At 39.5% G+C, this 19,557-nt stretch overlaps 1 protein-coding gene across 19 annotated transcripts in view; it reads right to left on the bottom strand.

Moving 5' to 3' along the window:
• TENM2 (teneurin transmembrane protein 2) overlaps positions 1-19,557 on the bottom strand; it is a 750,319-nt gene that overhangs the window by 26,800 nt on the left and 703,962 nt on the right. For 15 of the 19 annotated variants that reach the window (XM_082214655.1, XM_082214671.1, XM_082214666.1 and 12 more), the window contains 5 exons: positions 18,526-18,546; positions 14,807-14,863; positions 10,802-11,034; positions 9,095-9,249; positions 7,655-8,529 (listed from right to left, as the gene is read on the bottom strand). In XM_082214655.1, coding sequence (XP_082070781.1) covers positions 7,655-8,529; positions 9,095-9,249; positions 10,802-11,034; positions 14,807-14,863; positions 18,526-18,546 — 1,341 coding nt within the window. The remainder of the gene's footprint in view (positions 1-7,654; positions 8,530-9,094; positions 9,250-10,801; positions 11,035-14,806; positions 14,864-18,525; positions 18,547-19,557) is intronic. The other 4 variants (XM_082214667.1, XM_082214668.1, XM_082214669.1 and 1 more) reach the window with 1 other exon arrangement.

The raw sequence follows: 19,557 nt of genomic DNA, 5'->3' as shown, positions 1-19,557 counted from the left end.
GCGCCACAATCCCAGAGTCGGTCACGAACTGGACCTAATGGTCAGGGTTCCCTTTACCTTTACCTAGGGGGCACAATCTGGGCAGTTCTGCCAGGGGCGGAAGATCACCTAGCTACGGTTCTGCTCCCACCGTCGGGGAGCAGCCTCTGGACAAGTTCGGGATCTGCTGTGACCAAATGCTGTACATTTTGAAGATAAAGGTACTCTACTTTGGAGGAATCTTTATTCTGCAGTTATTGCAGCTCCAACTGAAATACATAATGCTACACTCAGTGATAAGGTTAGGCAGATCTTTGTGTCAGAAGGGCAGAGGCGCAGTTTTGACAGAGAGGGCTAGTTTCCCCCTCCTCACTCCTGTGGCAACCTCAGAGGCATTTGCTATGCTGATGTCAGAGGCTGTGAGGTCGCTAGGTTCAAAAGGAGGGCATGCCAGGGAGAGGAGCAGGGGAAGGCATGGATCCAAAGAATGCATAGCCTCCCCAGTCCCACCCATCCCCAAACCTAGCAAGAAAATTACACCAGCCCAGGACATAGCTGTCAATTTACAGATTTAAAAATAAGGGATTAGCAGCCTCGAAAATAAGGGATCAGCAGCCAAAATAAGGGATTTTGCTCACGATGAGCCCCTGAGGAGGAAAAGGGAGAGACAGAGGTGGGGCAGCTCATGCGCATTCTCTCTCTCTCTCTCTCTCTCTCTCTCGTGGCGGAGGACCCCGAGCTGCTGCTTCACTCCTGAGCCGGGCGAGCATGAAACCCGGGAAAATTAAGGGACATCATTAATAAGGGACAGCAGCGGGACACGGCGCTGGGATAAGGGAGTTTCCCGCCAAATAAGGGATTGTTGACAGCTATGGCCCAGGAGCTGATGTAATCCAATCTTGCTTATTTCCTTCCCTTTGTGACAGGACACTGGATAAGGCAGAAAAATCACCTTCAGCCTCAGTCCCCACAGTCCCCTAAGCCTCAGAATTGCAGCCTTAATATGTGTGTGTGTGTGTGTGTGTGTTTCTTTCATCTACCTAGCCTTCACAATCCTTGATGGCAGGGATTGTCTTTGTTCCTCCCTTTTTCTGCTCTGTGAGAGTTTTTTGACTGCAGAACACAATTAAAAAAAAATCTCAAGATGAATTAATAAAAAAATATGCAAGCAAAAGGGGTTCAGAAATAAGCAATATCATTTTATCAGGAGAAGAACCTCACAAAAAGAACTACTGAGAAAAAGTGGGTGGTATCTACTCCTGAAGCAATAGAAAACACCAATCATTGTTCGGGGAATAGAGCTATTAATGCCTTCTCTCATGGCATAACTGGATTTAATAAAGCAATTTAAAATTATGTATATGATAAAAATTACTTCATTTGGCAGAAGAAAAAAAGTCATTTGGTGCAAATTGCTTTGATCATTTTTTAAAAAAACCTCTGGATCAGCAATTTTTTGGGAGGAGCAGAAAATTAATGTTATCTGTTTCTCAAGAGACATGGGGGGGGAGCGCAAGGGGGGATGTGATGTGTTAATGAGGCACTAATAACTGAAACTGGCAAATTGTCCCATTGTGTAACTCTTTCTAGACTTGTCCAGGAGGAAAGGTAAGCAGCAGACTGAATAGCATATGGGGAATGGCAGCTGCTGTCCTGCTTGTCATCATCTGGAAACGAGTCCTCCTGACTGGGTTGCGTTAGGTGCTCAATAATGTGACTTAATTATTGCACGGACCCAGGCAGTAGGCAGCTATAAATACATTTATTAAGCAATAACTATGATGGAGCAGGACATTTCCTGGGAACTGATGAGCGGCTGGGAGGAGTTAGTATCTCAGAAATGCTGGAGAGTCATTAATCTGAAGAAAATGCCCTGATGTAGGAACATTAGTTAGAGGAAACTGAGGATGGGGAGGAGAATGGGATCACTTTATGACCATGGTAGTTTCTTTCAGCATGTGGTGTTTATTTCTAAATGATGTAATGTATCACTACAAATTAGCCCTATATTTAAAATAATTGCCAGGCATTCACATGTCAGATTCTACACCATGTTCATTAAGTTAGGAGAAACTGGTTTACATTGGTTTACATGAATGACACTCTTAATCTCAGGGTTGTGGGTTCGATGCTCACGTTGGACAAAAGATTCCTGCATTACAGGGGGTTGTACTAGTTGACCTTCAGGGTCCCTTCCGACTCTAAAATTCTATGATTCCATCAATCCTGCTACTATTTTTCCTAACATATTTCAGGTTGCTCAAATTGCTCCTAGTATCTTGGATTGTTTTGGGTGTCCCTTATGCATGGTTATGCCTGACTGCTATTTTTGTTGTTGTAAATCTTACATTTGCCTGTGACAATTCATTCCCTAGTGGGCTTAGCCAGCAACTTGGCATTTAAAATATACAAGGCTCAGCAGAATGTACATGGAGCATTTTAGCCAATATACCCATTAGACTGTTTTCACATCATCCACAGTCACAAAATTCTGAACAATTAGAGTCAATCCTATTCAGTGTTTTCAAAATAGGTGAGTTATTCTGTAGGACACAGGAGCACCTAACTCTGCCATTATCTAATGGGAGCTCTCTAAAGTGTGACCCCTCCAAAGTTACACTGCCCAAATCTGCTGTTAGTTATTAACTTATTCATAAATTTTTATTATTCACCAAATAAGCATTTCTTTCCTTTTGTAACCACGGTTAGCTTTAAAAGGTGTATATTTGTATGCTTGCACTAGTGAGACTAAAGCCCCCCCAACAAACTATGCAGTACAGAATCATAGAATCATACTGTTGGAAGGGATACCGGGGGGTCATCTAGTCCAACCCCCTGAAATGTAGGAAACTCAATACATGACAGATGGCTATCCAAGCTCTGCTTAAAAACCTCCAGTAGTTGACTGTTCATGAAACTGCTTCATGCTACTCTAGATGAAGCCTGTTTCAATATCATTGTAAACTGTCTTTCAGACAAGGAATGACAAGGTGGTCACACATCTCCTGCTTCAAAAAATAATAACGTAGCTCCATCAGCAAGATCCATGAAACACACATTTACAAGTGGCTATTCTACAAAATGATCAGCAGGTGGCAGTGCTCTCCTACTCCATTGAAAAACTCCATCAAAACCTAAAAAAAAGAGATCCCTTTAGAAATGGTAGTTAGTTTCCAACTATATCAGCTATGTGACTTTTTATGTCCTTGAATATAGTTGTCTGGTGTACACATTATGGGGGTATATACTTTGAAGAGGCCACGTAACGATTAATAATTACCAACAAGTAGCCTGATCTCATGGTGCCCTGAATCTTTTAAAAAGTAAGGTTTATTTTTTAGGGTGTGGAGGAGACATGAAACATACATAGGGTGTCTTTGCATCAGTTTTCCCCCTCAAGAAAAGCTGAAATAGTTATATTCCTTTTCTGGAGGAGGCACTGATAAAATGAAGAGGAATGTACTTCACCACAGTGTTTGTTTGATATCTGTAGACACATTAGTCCAGTGCATATGTAAAAACCTCTACACACACCACTCCTCTGCTACAGCCACAAGGAGATTCAAAGAATCCACTACCTAGCTGAAACTAACTGTAGTCTGTCATTATGTCCAAACCAGTGAATTTTGGTTTCTTAAAACTAAGGAAGCTTGAAGAATTTGGCTTTTATTAATTCCAGTGCAAACAGACCTGATCCACAACTCCTGTACTAACTGAAACATAATTATCACACTTCTCTGAATTCTGTAATACAGTTCTTGACTCTCAAAGCATACCAAAATGCATTATAATGTGCATTTTAGTAAAAGAAAAAAAAGTGTAGAAATGCATTTTCATTCTGTGACAGAACAGCATTTTAAATACAAATTTTCATGCAGATTTTTTTTTAAATGCAGACTAATGCAGAAATGAGATAGAATGTATGCAAAATTGATATGGATCATAAACAGTTTAAACTAGCATTTATTGAAACAACCCAGGATAATAAGTCTGGGTTTGACCTTGTCCTGTTTCAGTAAGCCACAGTATAAACTAAAGACAGCTTGACCCAGTCTGAAGGTAACAAGAAACGACAATTAGTTTAAACCAGGAAATGGATGCTTCCAATTTATTTGTGGCTGCATCAGAGGAGAAATAAACAGCCAAATATGCAAGCCTGAGGCTCGCCCAGCCTCACTCACGTATTTCTAAACAATAGCTTAGCATTATTATCGCTGAACTGAGCTGCTGTGAGGAACACTGGGCTGACCATACTTAAGTGAAGCAGAAGGCTAGGGTGCTTCCTTGCGCATAGATCTGCTGCTTGTCCAGACTTCCCCTTAAGATGGAAGCTTTCCCCAGCAAGCAGATCTATTGCAAAAAGAAAAAAAGTTTTGTTTGCTTTTTTATACCAAACGTCCATACAAACATATATAAGCATGAAAAAAGTAGGGGTGGGATTCAATACTAGAGAAAGGTCACTGATGTTAATGAACATGGAGCCACAATTTAAGAAGGATATTGACAAGCTGTAAAATGCGCAGTGGCCACCACAATACTCAAGGCAAGGGTCTGGAAACCAAACCTTATGAGAAATGGCTGAGGGAGTTGAGGATGTTTAGCTTGGGGGGAAAAGGAGACCCGAGAGGAGAGATGATAGCCGTCTTCAAGTATCTTAAGGGCTGCCACATGGAAGATGGAGCAAGCTTGTTTTCTCCTGCTCCAGAGGGTAGGACTTGAACCAATGGCTTCAAGTGACAAGAAAGGAGATTCTGACTAAACATCAGGAAGAACTTTCTGACAGTAAGAGCTGTTTGACAGTGGAACAGATTCTCTTGGCAGGTTGTGGACTCTCCTTCCTTGGAGGTTTTTAAGCAGAGGCTGGATGGCCACCTGTCATGGATGCTTTAGTTGAGATTTCTGCATTGCAGGGGGTTGGACTAGATGACTCTCAGGATCCCTTCCAACTTTACAATTCTATGATTCATTTATGGCATGACTTAGGTTAATTAATTTCAATTGGTAGACCGAGTAGAGTTTGGTTTAATACAACCCAAGAGCCCAGATTCAAGTAACCTGGCACTAGTGGAAGCCAGTGTGAGGGCTCCTTGCTAGCACAATGGCACTTTCTCCTCTCTCCTCCCTCCAAATCTGGTCTGGAGGTTCAGGAGAACCCCAAGAGCAGCATGCAGGGGGATTGTCTGGCAAAAAGGAACGCCTGTGCTGATGGAACAATGAGAAGAGTGTGACACTGAATTCTTACCAAGGTAAATATGTTGATACAATAAATAATACAATAAATAATACAATTGTAACTAATCACCAGTGGGAAGCACATTAATCATAGTAATCCTTACATATTGTACCTACAAAATGGAAAAGAAAAACAAATCAGAGTAATGTTAAGGGTGTATGTAAGCTAATAGTAAACATTTAGATCATTCTTTTAAACTCTCAAAATTAAATAAAATTTATTTTAGGGGGCAGTAGAAAAAAGGGGGGGAAAGAAAACCAAAAACCAGCTTACTAATCATACTGTTCCTAACACAGCATGTGGCTGAAGTGCTTCCTGTACCTTGCCATTCTTGTAGTGAATAATCAAGCTCCATTTATGTATAAACAAATCATTTTGTTGCTTCCTCTCTCTTAATTTTATCACATTGGTTAGTTTGACCATGTAGCCTAATCCCATATACCATTTCTTAATAGATGGTGGATTAATCTTTTTCCATTTACAACTGACAGATAACTGGGTGGCTGTCAATAAGCGCTATCAAAAGCAATCTTATCTTAGAAAATATTTGATTTCCAACAGTGGGGATGGATACTTCCCTGACAAGGACTCTACTTATGAATACTAACCACCCCAGCCTACTGTGTCACATGACAAGTTGATGTGCTTTCTTAGAAGGGTGTGAACTCCATATAAAGGACAAGAGATGCCACATAACTATCAGTAGGAAGCTAAACATTTTACCCTTAATCACCTACATCTGCATATTCATATTTTTCATAATCAGTATTTGCAGAATGTCACTTATTTGAAGAAATTATACAACACTGGCAAAATGTATAGCTGAGGATGTTCTTTGGAAAAACATTGGTTAATGACACTGGTTTTCTTGTGCAGACGCGCATACACACGCACACGCACCCTATTATCTTATCTGTCATCTGTTTCAGTTAAAGAGGAAATTTTGTCTTTTTCATCTACTAGTTCCTGAAACGAGTGTAATTTTGAGCTCTCTAGAAATTATATAAGTCACACTGAATTTCTTTCAGATACCTTAGGATCCAATTTCCTCAACAATCTGAGGAATGAGCAATCAGCAAAGTCAATCAATGCTTTATCTGCCCAGATAGAGCACGGTCCCAATATCCTGCCCATTTGAACAGCAAGACTTGTCATCTGAGTTCCAAAAGAAACTGCAGCATTGAAATCCCTGGAGAAAGAAAGCTTAGTAGGGTGTAGCCATCATTTATTAGGTTATGAGTTGGGCAGAGCAAGTATGGGAAATATTCTCTGTCGTGGCATGCAGGATCATGAAAGCTGGGTCCTATCCTGGCAGCTGCTATACATAGGCATGCATCCTAAACATCCATAAATTGTAGTTGCATTTTAGGCTGCTGGGCACTGTAGTACAACTGCTTCTCCAAAGGACATTCAAAACATTAGCAGTTATCCAAATTCACTTGAATGTCATTACCGTATTCTCTGAGCTGCACTGAAAAGATGTGCACATTTGTAAATAAACAAATAAAATTTAAAGGCAGATATTCTGGGGAAGGGCCAGAGCTCAGTATTAGACTATCTGTCTTGCATGCATAAGGCTTGAAGCTCAATCCAGGTAGGGATGGGAATGTCCTAGCTGCTGCCTGTGAGTATAGGCAATGCTAAGCTAGATGAACTGCTGATCTGACTCTGTACAGTGGTGCCCCGCAAGACGAAATTAATTCGTTCCGCAATTTTTGTCGTCTAGCGAATTTTTCGTCTTGCGAAGCATGAAATCCCATAGGAATGCATTGAAAATCAATTAATGCGTTCCTATGGTCAAAAAAAGTCCAAACAAAGCCAAATTTGGTACAACAACAGTTTATTAACTGCTCTTTAAAGTCACACATACTGTAAAGAGCAGTTCAAAAATTTAAGGGAAAATAAATTAACTTTATAAACAAAACATGTCTTTGTTTTTAGTCAAAGAAAAAAAGTCGTGAGACGTTTTCGTCTTGCGAAGCAAGCCCATAGGGGAAATTCGTCTTGCGAGGCAAATCGCGAACGGAAAAAACTTTCGTCTAGCGAGTTTTTTGTATTGCGAGGCATTCGTCTTGCGGGGCACCACTGTATAAGGCAGTTTTATATGTTCCTATGCTTTTCTCTAAAACAAAGACCACCAGTTAATTCACAGGATGGTTCTTCTCTATATAATTCTCTACCCGTCTATCCTTACCTGAAAATTCTTTCACCCATCTCAAGCCTCCTCCTTTGACCTTGCCAAATTTGGACCTTGAAAAGCAGTTTTCAATTACGCAGAAATAAATTTAGAGTAGATTATGCCAAATAAGAAAATGTGTGCAAAACTAGTGGTCTTTTGAGGCACAGAATATGCTGCCTTGTCCTTGAACCATCACGAAGTCCTACTTGTTTATCACCTAGACACAAAATGAATGTGCAACATTATTTTGAAAAGAGCCTTACTCATAAAAGGTCGTCCATGCTGTCTCATCACTTTTTGTTGCCAAGAGACCACTGCTCCCATGATAAGTCATTAATCCAAGTTCCAAGGTCTGGGTTGACACTACCTTAAGCCCACCATTTGTGCCAACAGCAAGAGTCACTATTTGATTGTCAGGCATTAGAAAATGACGTGGTGCTCCATTGGTATCCCGCCGAATTTTTAGAGAGTTGCCATTGTTATCAATCACCTCCGTCACATCATTATCGGCACTATAGGTGAAATTATATAGATATTCTCCCGTAACAAGGCTGAGGGTATATTGGTGGATACCGTCAATGTTGAAGACATACAGTTCCTGCTCTCCCGGAGATGCAATTTCATATTGGTTGAAAGAGTTAAGAACAGGTTTGTTTTTGCTGACAGCCCTGATACGTATATTTCCAAGATCTGCTATGTAAATAGTGCCATCTGGTGCCACAGCTAAGGAGGATGGGGTATTTAAGATGGCATCAGTGGCATAAGCGTCATCGCCAGCATAGCAATTACAGTTGACATCATTTTTGCAGTCGCAGTCTGAAGCTGCCCCAGCCAAGAGGCAAATCTCGCCATTCGTGGTGACCTGGCGAAGCCGGTTAATTTTTTTCTCATCTGTTTCACTGATGTAAAGAATTCCAGTGTGTGAGATGGCAATGGCACTGGCTGACTCCAGTGCAGAATGAATGGCCAGTTTGCTGAGAGAGTAGTCTATACCAGGAACCTGGCAGTGCATTGGACGGCCAGCAATGATGCTAACCTGATGGTTCTCAGTGATCCGCAAAATGACATTGTTCTCCAGTACGTACAGGGAGTTATCCATTGGATTAACAGCAAGGTCAGTTGGCCACTCCAGGCGCACCTACAAGAGGCACAATAAATTAGGACTGGTTTTAGAACAATCTGGACATTTCTTTGAACGCATATAAATTATGTACTGAGATTCCTGCATTCAGGGGGTTGGACTAGATAACCGACAGGGTCCCTTCCAACTCTACAATTCTATTATTCTATGTATGAAATAACAACTAATTGCTCAAATCTTAACTGAGCAACTCAAAGAGCTACGCTGTGTGTAGTTCACTTGGACATATTTCTTTTATCTATTTATTAAAACTACACACAGTGCCTACACTGAGTAATGATATATGCAGTACATGGGACTAAACACTTCAAAGATATATAGGAAAAGCAAAGCCAATTAAACACAATATGACCACAGCTCTATTTTTCTATCACTGAGATATGTCATCTGCTGCAGAGAAAACTTGTTTGTTATATCAGTAACTGTATTTCATCATCACTACATTCAAAACCCCTTTTCTCCATCAGATTGGAATACATAGTGTTATCTAGGGAGAACAACTAGGCATTTATCCAAAATAAATAACCATCTGTTTTATTACAAACAAGAAGTAACACTCTACCTGGGTAACATCCATGCTGGAATCACAGCTTAGTGGCCGAACAGCAGTTAGGTCGTTAGAGCCAAGCAGAGTTGATATGATTCCATTCTGATCAACTTTTCGGATCATTGTAGCATCAACAAAATACATAAGGCCATACTTATCTACTGCAATTCCTACCAGGGTGCAAAGAAAGTAAAAATGAGTTGTCTGACCTCATGGTTTGCTGATAAATTCACCAATTATTGTAGCTGTCCCTCACTTGTAAGTATTTGCTTCTGACTTTTTGAGCTGAAGTACGACGCCATTTCAACCATCTCAAAAGTACTGCTCCATTAGAGTGAATGAAATCTTTGGTTCTAAATTCTCAACAAATTAATTTACAAGCTAACATTAACACCACTAGTTTCCTGGTATTATATACAAGTATATAAAGCTGACACTACTTTTCAGGATTTTTGGGGGGCAGAAAATAAACTAATTGAAATAACAGTCCATCTAGTCCGCTTTTTATCTGTACAGTCTTAGTCTCTGTTTGTTCTCTATGCTGTAATAAATCTGAGCTTTTGTTGCCCCACCAAAAACTGCACTACTGTAGATATTGTAGCCAATCTCCAGTCATTAGGCAAGGCAACCTCCCCCTGGTGCATTGTGACTCCAGTCACAAAATCTTAGTACACACATTTTGGCTGGATACCCATGTGCATATGCATGTGTGTGTGTATGCCTGAACAAGTACATATGTAAACACTACCTTTAAGTGCTTCTTCCTTTCCTTCAGATGTTACTGTCCTTGAGCCACAGAAGCATGTGCACCAAGGCAGTTTTGGTAAGGAAAAATACCACCAGTTATGCCACCTACATCATGTAAGGTAATAGCTTCTGTGTTTGGTGCCACTAAGGTGAATTTAATTAGCGCAATGAAAGAAACCTCATGCTGCAGAAAAAGCTAGAGTACTTCATATTGGTTTATTTTAAGAGAAACAATCAAGTTATAAAATTAATGTTTATCATTTTTATATTGAAAAATATCCTAAGTGTTTGAATTTTCAGATTTTTATGGTTCGTTTCAGCTGTGCCTTTCGAATTTATTGAATCAGAATTATTTATTTATATGAGCTACTGAAGCTGGAATTTATACTCTTCCAATAGGTAGACATTTCTTTTATACAGTGTTTGTTTATATTTCTTCTGCTCTACTTTCATTCATTCCCAAAGGGAAGACTAGCTGAAGCGTAGGCACTTAGGCTGCAGTTTTTTTAAGTGCAATATTGACAAGCAAGCAAAGGAAACATTAACCTAAGAACCATTATTCCATACAATCTTTACATTTTTTTAAAAAATAATCATATTATTAAAATGGAAAATAAAGTCTGGCTTTTGTTTCTTTTGCAGAAACAGAATATAGACCAGACAGTGCCAACCACCTTTGCCCAAAATAACAGACACTTTTGCATCTCCAAAGAGATTTTGCTTCAGACAATCCTGATTGTTTGTACTTCTTCTCCACAATGGAATGTGAAGGTTGTTGTTGTTGTTTTGCAAAGGAACAGGGGCTGCAAGCAAACCCCATGAAAAGAATTGTCTGTGGGAAACAATTGCCAGCTTGTTGTGATTCAACCACAGATTAAAAAATAAGTCAGCAAGCAGTGTTTTAATTACCAGATAATTATATATGATTCAGTCTAGCTTCAGATTATAGTTTGTGCAACTTTTTACATCCCTTACCTCGTGGGCTCATTAAAGTTGCATCCACTGCTTTCCCTCCGTCACCACACCTGGCTTCATCAAAAGGCAGACACTGCTCCCCTGTACCTGCCACTACTTCAGAATTTCCAGCTAGGTCTTTTGCACCAGTAAGGGTTTTGACTTTGTAAATACGGCGGCTGTTGGTGTCTGACACATAGAGTGAGCCCGAAACAGGATCCACAGCTAGGTAGTACTTGTGGGCAGGGTTGTTGCTTTAGAAGAGAAGAAAGAGAAAACACAATGGCTAAACCAGACCCCACAAAGCGTAGTTCTTGTCAGTAATGAACTGAGATATGACAGGGGTAGTCTTGGGCAAGAAATGTAGATAGTATCAGTCCCACCACCCTTCTGTCTGAGGGTGACTCCCACCCTCCACCCCACAACAGTGTAACATTAAGTTTGGCAAAGCCTGCCCTTTTCTCAGTCCCATCCCTTAATTTGGTTATATTAGAGTAGAGTTTGGGTGTGAGAAACTCAGCATCAAATCCCTTCTGTGCCATTTGCTGGCCTGGGGCAAGTCGCTATCTCTGAGCCTGCTCTTACTTCCCAGGTTGCTGTGAGGACTACATAGGTAATGCCATGGATACCATCTTGGATGAAGGGCTGGATAAAAAAGTGACAAATAAATAAATGAATCTGAACAGGGGCTACTGGGTAGAAGGTAGCGACATAGCAACTTATGTAATTTAATAAAGTCTGGCAAGGTGTCCCATCTCAAATGATGTCTGCAATCCCATGCACACTTTATAGAAAAGAAGTTCTGTTGAATTCAGTGGGATTTACTTCTGAGTAAACTTGCACAGGATGGCTCTTAACAGCTACACTCACTAACTGTTAGGAAGTGTCTGCCTTGTATAAGACCAGTTCACCTTGGCTTCTAATCAATCTTCCTCTGAATATTACATCATTCTATATCTTTTTGACAACTGGAAATTGTTTTATATCTCAATAATTTGGACACTGAAGATATATATGGTTCTCATTAGCTTCCATTTATGGATTGCTTTTTACCACCCATGTGAATCCATCTATTTTACAGAGCATGGCTGTTTCATTTAGGTACAGAGCTTTGAAAAATAATGTAGCCACAAATGCAAAATATATGGGAAGCCAACGTGAGATGTCTTCTGACAAGAAGCTGTAAATTATTTTTGAAAAAGGTACAGCATCTGTGCCTCCTCGTAAAATCTTTAGCTGTCTTCCCACTGTGCCAAATAATAGAATACACTACAGCCTGCCCTAAAGCTGCATAAAAGACGAATAATCTCATAATTTTTAATTGCAGTCCTTTCCCTTCTCATTCTTCACTCTTCATAGATATGTTTTTTTTAAAATAAAGAGTTCTGTAACGCTATATAATAAGATGGTCAGTTTGTGAGGGTTAGAGGTTAACACTACCATTTAGGTATTCCAAAATGCTGACCTCACATTTAAGGTTAGTACTGAAGAAGCAAACAGAAAAGTCTTTCTTATTACTCATAATAAAAACATTCTAAATCATTCTCCGTCTGGTAAACCATATGCTGTGGACTACTTCCACATTACTTTGAGAAAAGACTGACATACATCCTATCTATCTATCTATCTATCTATCTATCTATCTATCTATCATCTATCTATCTATCTATCTATCATCTATCTATCTATCTATCTATCTATCTATCTATCTATCTTCTTGCCTTTTTACTCCACTTTTCTTCTGTCATGGAACCCAAGGTGGTGTACAAGTACCGTATTTTTCGCTCTATAAGATGCACCAGACCACAAGACGCATCTAGTTTTTGGAGGAGGAAAACAAGAAAAAAAATATTCTGAATCTCAGAAGCCAGAACAGCAAGAGGGATCGCTGCGCAGTGAAAGCAGCAATCCCTCTTGCTGTTCTGGCTTCTGGGATAGCTGTGCAGCCTGCATTCACTCCACAAGACGCACACACATTTCCCCTTACTTTTTAGGAGGGAAAACGTGAGTCTTATAGAGCAAAAAGTACGGTAGTTCCCAGATGGTCATCTAGTAATGTACTGACCAGACCAAGGCCTGCTCTGTGCTTTCAGAACACAACCAGGGCATCCTAAGTGTGGTGGAATTGGGTTTTATGCACATTCTCTGCCCTGAAAACAAACGCCTCAAAATGAAGCAAATGCATGTTGACACCATTCCATCACACTTCTGAATGCATGTATGTTTTCACCCTCAATCTGACATAAAATCCTTTGCTGCACTATCTAAGTATGTACTTTGTGACACTGAAACGCTGTCCTGATTTTTCTTTTCCTTTAAACTCTAAAGACACAGATGGAAAAACAGCTAAGATTCCAAATCTGTGTATTTGTGGCATAAAAACACCAGTATAGTGGCAAAAGTGGTAGCCAGCTTTTAGTTTCTAAACTGTGAACTACTGGATTCAGGCGTTATAGGGTTCTTGTAATAAGGGGACAGCAACAATGCCCTTGCTTGCCCCACCCTATCTGTCAAATTTCCATCGCCTGGCTCCACCGTGAACATGCTATACAGGAGTATAGCAGGCTCAGCACTGCAGACCTTATTCTCCAATGCCTGAAGACAGGTGGGATCTCAATGGTGGGAGGCACGGCAAACTGCCTTTCACACCTGAAAGGGCCTTGTGGGGGCTTTAAAATTTGAAGTCTTACTTCCTAATCGCAAATGATTTGGGATAACAATGGCTACTCTATAGGAGGGAAGATTTATTTTATGATTTATAAAGTATTTATAGATCTCCCCTCATATAAAATATCCAACAAAATTAGCAGCATATGCTCAGAAGTACATATGAACATGAGAAAACCCCTGCTGGATCAGACCAAAGCCCTGTCTAGTCCTATGGGAAATCTACCAAGACAAATGGAAAGGTGGTAGCTTTCTTTTGCTGTTGTTCCCCATTGATTTGGGGGTACTATATAGCCATCATGACTAGTAGCCATTGATAGCTATATCATTCCGGAATTTGTCTAATCTTGTTTAAAAGCTATCTGTTGTGGGCTATCATTGCATCTTGTAGAAGTGAAATCCATAGTCAACTATTCACTTTATGAAAAAGTACTTTCCCCTTTTACAATTATTTCACTATTGAGATACCTTGGGGTATTAAAAACAGGTTTTGAGACTGAGCTTTTGGTCATATTGTTACTAAAATGGGACTCCTGGAAAAGTCATGAATATATCAGGGAGAGGGGGAGGTAAGAGTGTAAAAGTCCTGAACCATGCACTAAAGTGTTGAGTATTTAAAATGCTCCTTTTCTTGTACCTCCTTCATAGGTTATTTGATGGAGAATACAATGGCAACAAAATGGTTCACTGAGCACAAGATATTCATTCACCACTATGCAACAAACAGAAGTGGAGCGGAAAGATGTTGCTACTGCACTCTAATTTGGAAGCTGGAATTGACTGCAGATTCCTATTTTATAGGTTGCATGCCTTTGTCTTATTTTTGCCCATGTCACTCCGGTGTATCAACAGCCCTCTGGTTATCTCACACCACCCCAACAAATCTCCAAGAAATCATAACTAAAGGTTGTAACACATTGCTGCAGAGAAGATGCTGATAATATATCCATCTTTAAGAGGACAACTTATAGGCCTCTGGTCAATTGCTAACATCAACTGATATCGCTAACATCACTATTACTTTCTTTGGTGAGGCACAATTGGATGGTTTCGTTTCCCTTGTCAGAAATAGGATTCAGTGCTAACTGCAGCAGTACAAGCAATAGCTTGTGGCCCCAAAATTAATGTACGTCAATAGAATTGGGCTGTAGCAGTCAAGCTTATAATGCCTTAGTTTTGAGGTAAATCTGTTTTTTCTGTGTCTTCATACCATAGAAAGCCCATTATATTATTTGTGCAAGGCTGCAGTGCTAACTGAAACAAGCAACAAGTTCCCCAGATTTGACAGTAAGCTAAGCTAATGTTCTGCTGAAGTTTCCCCCCTATCTTGTGGGGTCAGTGGATGTCTTGAAGTATTACCTTATTTCTAATAAATCTGTTTTGACAGCTGTTCGAGGTGTGGAGCCAGTGAGCCACCTGCAAATTTAGAAATGTCAGCCTCAGCTATTCAAATAGACAACTGGACTAAATGGAGAAGTTCCTGCACAAACATGCCTGGCTAAAAACAGGCAGATGTAATGAGTATTTTAAACAAGATTTCTGCAGATGCCAGCCATGGGTGATATGGGGCAAACTTCTTTAAAAGCCAGTAGAGGCTTTAAAAATCAGCAGGACGAAGACAGAAAGTGAATGATCTAGTTATTTCTCTGCAGTTGGACCTACTGGCCTCTGAAGAGCCACACTCTTGGATTTTTGAGATAAACAAAACCAAACCCCATGAGCAAGGGGTTATGTTGAGACAAGTACAGAAGTAGGCATTCTTGCGGACAGAATAGTTAGGTGGTGTTACCCAGATTTTTGGAGGATGGCTGTGGATGAAGATATAGATACGACAAAAATCCAATCTTTTGTTAACTGTTTTCAGAGGGAGCACCTGTGAAATTGTGAGATTCTTATACTATCCTATGGTTACCCGGGTAAATAAGTTTTTAGGGCAGGCCACTACAACTGCCATCCTAGCACAATATCATAACATGCAATGTTGCAATAGTATTGCAAGCTGGGCAAGTATGTGTTAATACTGGTCTAAGGACAATAACCATACAGCCAAAGATATTCCTGGCACAGAAGTGGAGCATGTGGGAGAGAGACAGCATAGGGGTCTGGTAGAACTGGGCTCCTAACCTGGATAATCCAGTTTGCCCCTTTGACTGCAAGAGCCCTATTATGAATACTGCTTCTTGGTCATACTGGAATATTGGGAGAATAAAATGCTGAGATGCTTCCACTTAGGTATTTAGTGCAGCATTGCTATGTTTTGTAAATTCACTTTTTATGGGGTGTGTGCATGATGTTGCCATCCAATCATTGCCATCCTAGTTCTTTTGCCCTTTCTCACAAAACAAAAAGTTTGAAAAATAAGAGAGTGGTACAATCTCCATAGCTGTAAATGACTTTTTTTGCAATTCTATCTTTTTAAAATGATAGGGTTCTTATGTGGGTAGGGATGTAGTGGACAGAGGAACCTATTAAGCTTAGCACACACATACTGTACTTTCTGTGTGGGCAGTGCAGCTATTTTATTACCCCCTTTTTAAAAATCAATTTTATAGTCAAAAATTATTTTAATGATATTAAAAAACACACACATAACAGTGAAATACCACTTAAATGAAAGGGTGTTATAACATTATGATGCTATAAATGCATTTTTTTAAAAAGGAAATGCAAAAACCCCTTTGAGCAGCTGCCATTTTAGCAAGATGGTTAATGGTGTTGATCTTAATTAGTATTATTTTAAAATTATATATTTTGGGTGGGTTTCACCTAACAAATACAGTCAGCAGAAGCCCTCTGCAGGGGTTTCCATTTGCGCATTTAAGTTTCTCCCACCTTCTTCCCCACTAAATTTGCTTGGGTTGCTCAGAACCCCCCCCCCCAAACAGCTTGCAGTGTGAGGGGGCATAGTTCCACCTGACAGGATGATATGTTCACACCGACAAAATGTTCAGCATAGAGTGATGTTGAATTCCATCCTTTGTTAATTATTCTTTTAGTGATCAGAACTACACACACCACAAACACCCACAAATACAACCACAATTTCATCATTCCTCCTTCCTAGTTCAGTATCCTTTAATATAAATATGCTAATATAGGCGGCCCCTCCGGTCTCTTTGGGGCTTCCTCTGCCCTCTATGAAGTCCTCTTTGGGCTCCAAGGAGGGTCTCCTTGTGAGCCGCAAGGATTCTCCAGCTCTCTCTCGCCATTTGCATATATGCATATACGCAGTCTCATGTGAGTCAATCGTGTGTAAGTTGGTGGATATTTCCACCAAATTTGCCACACATCTGCTTTATAGTATTTATACCTCCAGCATTCAGCTTATCATTAGAGTTTTGTAATGCTATAATATAATAAGGTCATAATACTTTAAAGCCACACATTATCAAACTCCTTTCTGGTCACCGCCTTTAATCGCCTTTCTAACCAACTTTGATTTTCATCATTGTGTTGTTACAATACAGCAGCATTTTCATTTAAGTGGTGTTTGACTATTCTTATATATATCTGATCATTGGCTGAGGCTGATGGGAGTTGTAATATGACAATATCTGGTGGGTACCACATTAGCTACCCCTGCCATGCACCAAAAGTATAACTTTTCCATGTTTGGGACAACAGAAGCAAATCTGTGATATTGGTAATGTGAAGCAATGAGCACAGTTGTGTACTTGTGTACTATTGTTATTTGAAACATGTTTCCTTTATTTCCAATACACTATTTTTTTTCTTTTATGTCCATTTATTGGGTCAAATGCTTTCCTTTTAACACTTATATTAAGAAGATTCTTTTTTCAAATAGACAGCATTGACTTCACAGGAAACTTAAGAAATATAGCTTCCCCTTATTTTCTACTTTGATATATTAACACACACCTTTTTTTAATGAACAACTACCACTAAACTTAGTTCTAACCAATACAAATGCATTCCTCTTTGAACACTGGCAAGAACTATGTACTGATGTATTTATTTTTTTACTCTTTAGCAGTTACAAGCAGCTACAGCTTGTGTGGCACTCACAACAGCGTCTACTCAGACAAAAGAAGGTACTTAAAGAGTAAGCCAGGAAGTGAGGGAAACGGCAGGAAGTAACATCATTTTGGCAACAATGTGGATATATTAATAGAGCCCTGGGCTCTCCTAGCATACACATCACACCCTTCAACAACATGAATTCCATCTAATTAATCTAGAAGCTTCATTTTTTCTTTCCGCAGGTTCATGCCACAGTTGGCAACTTGTAATACATATTTTCAGTCATTGTGAAAGAGGAGAGCAATTATATTTATCAAACACAGCAGGAGACTTACACTATCTCAGACAAGTTTGAGTTACAGGGCCAATATATTTATCCTGGTCCAACTGGGTTCATGAGCTAATACCTTGAGTGTTTAGTGTAATGTTTTATTTGTTTTATTTTGCAGTAAATTAACTTTTGAGTACAGGCAGCTCCAAGAATTGCCACTGGTGCCAGCAAGCAGATGCATGAGTGTTTCATGCTTCTACTGTGCTTCTACTGTAATGTCCAAGATGTACATGCACCTAAAGAGTGAGCAGAGAAACTGACCAAGAAAGGAATTAACTATTTTGCAAAAGAATTCAAACTCTATTTGAAATAATAACAGATCAACCAACTAATACTGTATTAAAAGGGAGGGAGGAGCTGAATCAAGAAAAAAATTAATGAGTTGGAAATGAGTTTTTGACCCATTTCCAGTTCATTAGTGCCTTCTGAACCCTCTCCAGAATTTACAAAAGCCACTGCTGTAGTTTGCCTCAACCATTTAAGCCAATTACAGACTGCAGGGAGAAGTGCTCATATAAAAGTTAACTTGGGGTTCATTATACTTGCATTCCATTAGACATTCCTAATTGCTGTCAGAACTTATTTGGTTGCTTTTTGACTGCAGTGTATAATTGCTAATGCTTATCATATTCATAACACACAATTAGCATATTAATGTTGCTATATTTGATACATTTAAAACAGAACATTGCAAAAGAAGCACAACAGAAAAAGTAAACACAATGGAACGAACTATAGTAAATAACGATTGTGGTTTTGGTCTTACCTATGTTTAAATTCTTTATTTCTTTATAGGAAAGAAACAGAAAAGAAAGAGGGGGGGGGGAAGGAGAACAGTTAGCTGAAGTAAAGGCTATAAAGCAAACATAACATTTTATCTTATGCGACAAGAAGGCATGGCAAAGGAAACCTCTTTTTAGCTTTAGCCTTAGGTTAATTTAAGGATGAAGCACAACAGTCACAAGATTCCCTGCTGGAATAGCCCCTCAAGGCATTTTTTTTGTAAGAAACTTTCTGGATCACTGAAAAAACGTCATGTGTAAAACCGTCCTGTCTTTTATACTGACAGTGAAAAGAGTTGGCAGCTGCTTGTCAGCAGGCTTGATGCAGTGTAGGCCTGACAAAAGTGAAATGTGCTAATATCCTTTCCATTCAAACAATTGAACCACAAGAGTTTTAAAACCCTGAGTCCATCTCTACTTTGCAACTGGCTTTCCTCTTCAGTCCCTAAAATTGTCACTTAAGGCAGGTTTGACTGTCAGTGCAGTTATTCATCTTATGTGCTGTCTAACTGAGCAGAAGTGCTGTTTTATAACAGAGCAAAGTGACACTGAGCTTTGTAAATTCACACAGTATTAATCAGTGTTTATCTCAGCACTGTAAGATGAGATTTTATATTAAATTTTAGGGTCAGGATGTATATATATATATCACACATATATGTGCATACATATACCAATACTAATACCAATACCTATTTATCTTGCAATGTTTGTAAGCCATGCTGTGGGATGCCTGTTTTGCTATATACATGAGAACAAAAGTTGAGCCCTGTCAAATCAATCACTGGGTTAGTGCAGTCCAGAATCCTATTTCTTACAGTAACCACAACTAGATACTTCAAAGTAGCCTACAATCAAGACATAACAGCAACAAATTCCAGGAAATGGTATTCAGTGGCATACTGAAACTGTGCTCATTATGACTGTGCTCATTATGTTATCAGGCAGTTATATGTGATCACACTTTCAATAACATTTGCCTCTGCAAAAGTTTCAGCTGTCTTGGTCATACTGCT

Source organism: Podarcis vaucheri (assembly GCF_965113315.1).
Source record: "Podarcis vaucheri genome assembly, chromosome: 2".
In the NCBI taxonomy this organism is placed as follows: Eukaryota; Metazoa; Chordata; class Lepidosauria; order Squamata; family Lacertidae; genus Podarcis; species Podarcis vaucheri.
The sequence above is the reverse complement of the archived record's forward strand: the minus strand, read 5'-3'. Positions and strand labels throughout refer to the sequence as shown.